At 61.1% G+C, this 3385-nt stretch overlaps 1 protein-coding gene across 1 annotated transcript in view; it reads right to left on the minus strand.

Annotated features, from left to right (window-relative positions):
* The window catches only part of MAP3K12 (mitogen-activated protein kinase kinase kinase 12), a 38188-nt gene that overhangs the window by 6938 nt on the left and 27865 nt on the right, over positions 1 to 3385 (minus strand). The window contains exon 10 of the mRNA XM_014959293.1: positions 847 to 1114. Within this exon, the coding sequence (XP_014814779.1) occupies positions 847 to 1114 (268 nt within the window). The remainder of the gene's footprint in view (positions 1 to 846; positions 1115 to 3385) is intronic.

Consider the following 3385-nt stretch of genomic DNA (forward strand, 5'->3'; position numbering starts at 1 on the left):
CTAATTGCCATACAAAATAGGAAAAATCCTACCAATTTCCCTTTGGGAATCACTTACTGTTGACTCTCTCTGACACTGTCACACAGCCAGGGATTTGAATTTTATCTCCTTTTTCAGATGCGTTCAGGGAGCCTGGAGCCCATTCCCACACCAAGAACAATCACTGTTAAACCAAACGGTTTAGAAGGATGTGAAACACAGGACTTTGGGGTGTCAAGGGGTGAGAGAGGAAAAAATATTTCTGAAGTTGTGCTCCTGTCATCTCTCCTACCCCCAGAACCAGGCGTAGGGAGGGCTTTGCAAGAAGGAGGGAGAGAGGGAGAGCTGCCCTCCACAAACATCACTTCTGTGAGCCTTTCAGACCTCAGCTCTCACCTCTCCCCCGCCCCGCCGTGGGCATCCCAGCACGGCTCCCGTGCGTAAACCTGACGTCAGACTTCAGAGCCCTCAGAATTTAACTACCTGACCCCTGGGAGCACCCCCTCCCATGATGTCACCCATCCCTGGGGGTTCTGAGGGTGTCACCCATCCTTGGGGGGGACCTTGGGGACCCTAGAGACCCCCACCCCACGCTCCTGACCCCTGGGACCACCCCCTCCCAGGGTGTCACCCATCCCTGGGGGAGCTGAGGGACCCCCACCCAATGGCACCCATCCCTGGGGGACCTTGGAGACCCCCACCCAGTGGCACCCATCCCTGGGGGACCTTGGGGACCCTAGAGACCCCCCACCCCGTGCTCCTGACCCCTGGGAGCACCCCTTCCCATGGCATCACCCATCTCTTGGAGGGGCTGTAGGTGCTCCCCATCACCCCCCCCACCCAACCCCCCGGGTTTGGGGACATCACCTTGGGGCTGACCCCCCCGTGGCGGCGTCCGGGCCCCCCCCCGTCGTTGGGGGGCGCGTCGAGGGGGATCTCGGAGCCCTGGGAGAGCAGGTCCTCGGAGCGGTCGTCGGGGCGCTCGTCGGTGTTGGTGCTGCCCACGTCGGGGGTGGCGCTGTGCGAGGGCTCGCTCGTGTGCCCCTCGTCCCCGTCCCCGTCCCCGTCCCCGTCCGAGAAGTTCTCCGAGCTGAAGGTCGACAGCGACTGCCGCTTGCTCATGCCCGGGGGCCACCTTGGTGGGGGGGACACACCCCAACAGGGGGAAAAGTAGGGAGTGAGGAACCCAAAGACACCCATCCTGCACCCACTGACCTCCCTGCACCCATCCTGGGCGTCCAACCACCCATGGACTCCTCTCTGGAACCATCCTGGGCGTCCAACCACACATGGACACCCCCCCCAGCACCCATTCTGGGCACCTGATGACCATCTGCACCCATCCTGGGTGTCCAACCATCCATGGACATCCTTCCCAGCACCCATCCCTGGTGTCTGGGCACCGATGGACCACCCACCCACACACCCAGCCTTGGGCTTCCAACCACCCATGGGCTCCTCTCTGGAACCATCCTGGGTGTCCAACTGCCCATAGACATCCTTCCCAGCACCCAACCCTGGTGTCTGGGCACCCATGGACTCCACTTGCACCCATCTTGGGCTTTCAACCATCCACGAACTCCTCTCTGGAACCATCCTGGGTGTCCAACCACCCATGGACATCTGCCCCCTGCACCCATTCTGGGCACCTGATGACCCCCTGCACCCATTCTGGGTTTCCAGCCACCCATGGGCTCCTCTCTGGAACCATCCTGGGTCCCAGCACCCATCCCTGGTGTCTGGGCACCGATGGACCACCCACCCACACACCCAGCCTTGGGCTTCCAACCACCCATGGGCTCCTCTCTGGAACCATCCTGGGTGTCCAACTGCCCATAGACATCCTTCCCAGCACCCAACCCTGGTGTCTGGGCACCCATGGACTCCACTTGCACCCATCTTGGGCTTTCAACCATCCACGAACTCCTCTCTGGAACCATCCTGGGTGTCCAACCACCCATGGACATCTGCCCCCTGCACCCATTCTGGGCACCTGATGACCCCCTGCACCCATTCTGGGTTTCCAACCACCCATGGGCTCCTCTTTGGAACCATCCTGGGTGTCCAACCGCCCATAGACATCCTTCCCAGCACCCAACCCTGGTGTCTGGGCACCCATGGACTCCACTTGTACCCATCTTGGGCTTTCAACCACCCATGGACCCCCTCCTGCAGCCATCCTGGGTATCTGAGCACCCATCTACCACCTGCACCCATCCTGGGCTTCCAACCACCCATGGAGTCCTCTCTGGAACCATCCTGGGTGTCCAACCATCCCTGGACACCCCCCACAGCACCCAACCCTGGTGTCTGGGCACCCATGGACCCCACTTGTACCCACCTTGAGCTTCCAACCACCCATGGAGTCCTCTCTGGAACCATCCTGGGTGTCCAACCATCCATGGACATCCTCCCCCTCCACCCATTCTGGGCACCTGAAGACCCCCTGCACCCACCTTGGGCTTCCAACCACCCATGGACCCCCTCCTGCAGCCATCCTGGGTATCTGAGCACCCATCTACCACCTGCACCCATCCTGGGCTTCCAACCACCCATGGAGTCCTCTCTGGAACCATCCTGGGTGTCCAACCATCCCTGGACACCCCCCACAGCACCCAACCCTGGTGTCTGGGCACCCATGGACCCCACTTGTACCCACCTTGAGCTTCCAACCACCCATAGATGTCCTCCTCCCACACCCATTCTGGGCACCTGATGACCCCCTGCACCCATTCTGGGTTTCCAACCACCCATGGGCTCCTCTTTGGAACCATCCTGGGTGTCCAACCGCCCATAGACATCCTTCCCAGCACCCAACCCTGGTGTCTGGGCACCCATGGACTCCACTTGTACCCATCTTGGGCTTTCAACCACCCATGGACCCCCCCCTGCACCCATCCTGGGTATCTGAGCACCCATCTACCACCTGCACCCATCCTGGGCTTCCAACCACCCATGGAGTCCTCTCTGGAACCATCCTGGGTGTCCAACCATCCCTGGACACCCCCCACAGCACCCAACCCTGGTGTCTGGGCACCCATGGACCCCACTTGTACCCACCTTGGGCTTTCAACCATCCACGAACTCCTCTCTGGAACCATCCTGGGTGTCCAACCACCCATGGACATCTGCCCCCTGCACCCATTCTGGGCACCTGATGACCCCCTGCACCCATTCTGGGTTTCCAGCCACCCATGGGCTCCTCTCTGGAACCATCCTGGGTGTCCAACCACCCATAGACATCCTTCCCAGCACCCAACCCTGGTGTCTGGGCACCCATGGACTCCACTTGCACCCATCTTGGGCTTTCAACCATCCACGAACTCCTCTCTGGAACCATCCTGGGTGTCCAACCACCCATGGACATCTGCCCCCTGCACCCATTCTGGGAACCTGATGACCCCCT

This window comes from Calidris pugnax, unplaced genomic scaffold (assembly GCF_001431845.1).
Source record: "Calidris pugnax isolate Ruff unplaced genomic scaffold, ASM143184v1 scaffold324, whole genome shotgun sequence".
Lineage (NCBI taxonomy): Eukaryota > Metazoa > Chordata > Aves > Charadriiformes > Scolopacidae > Calidris > Calidris pugnax.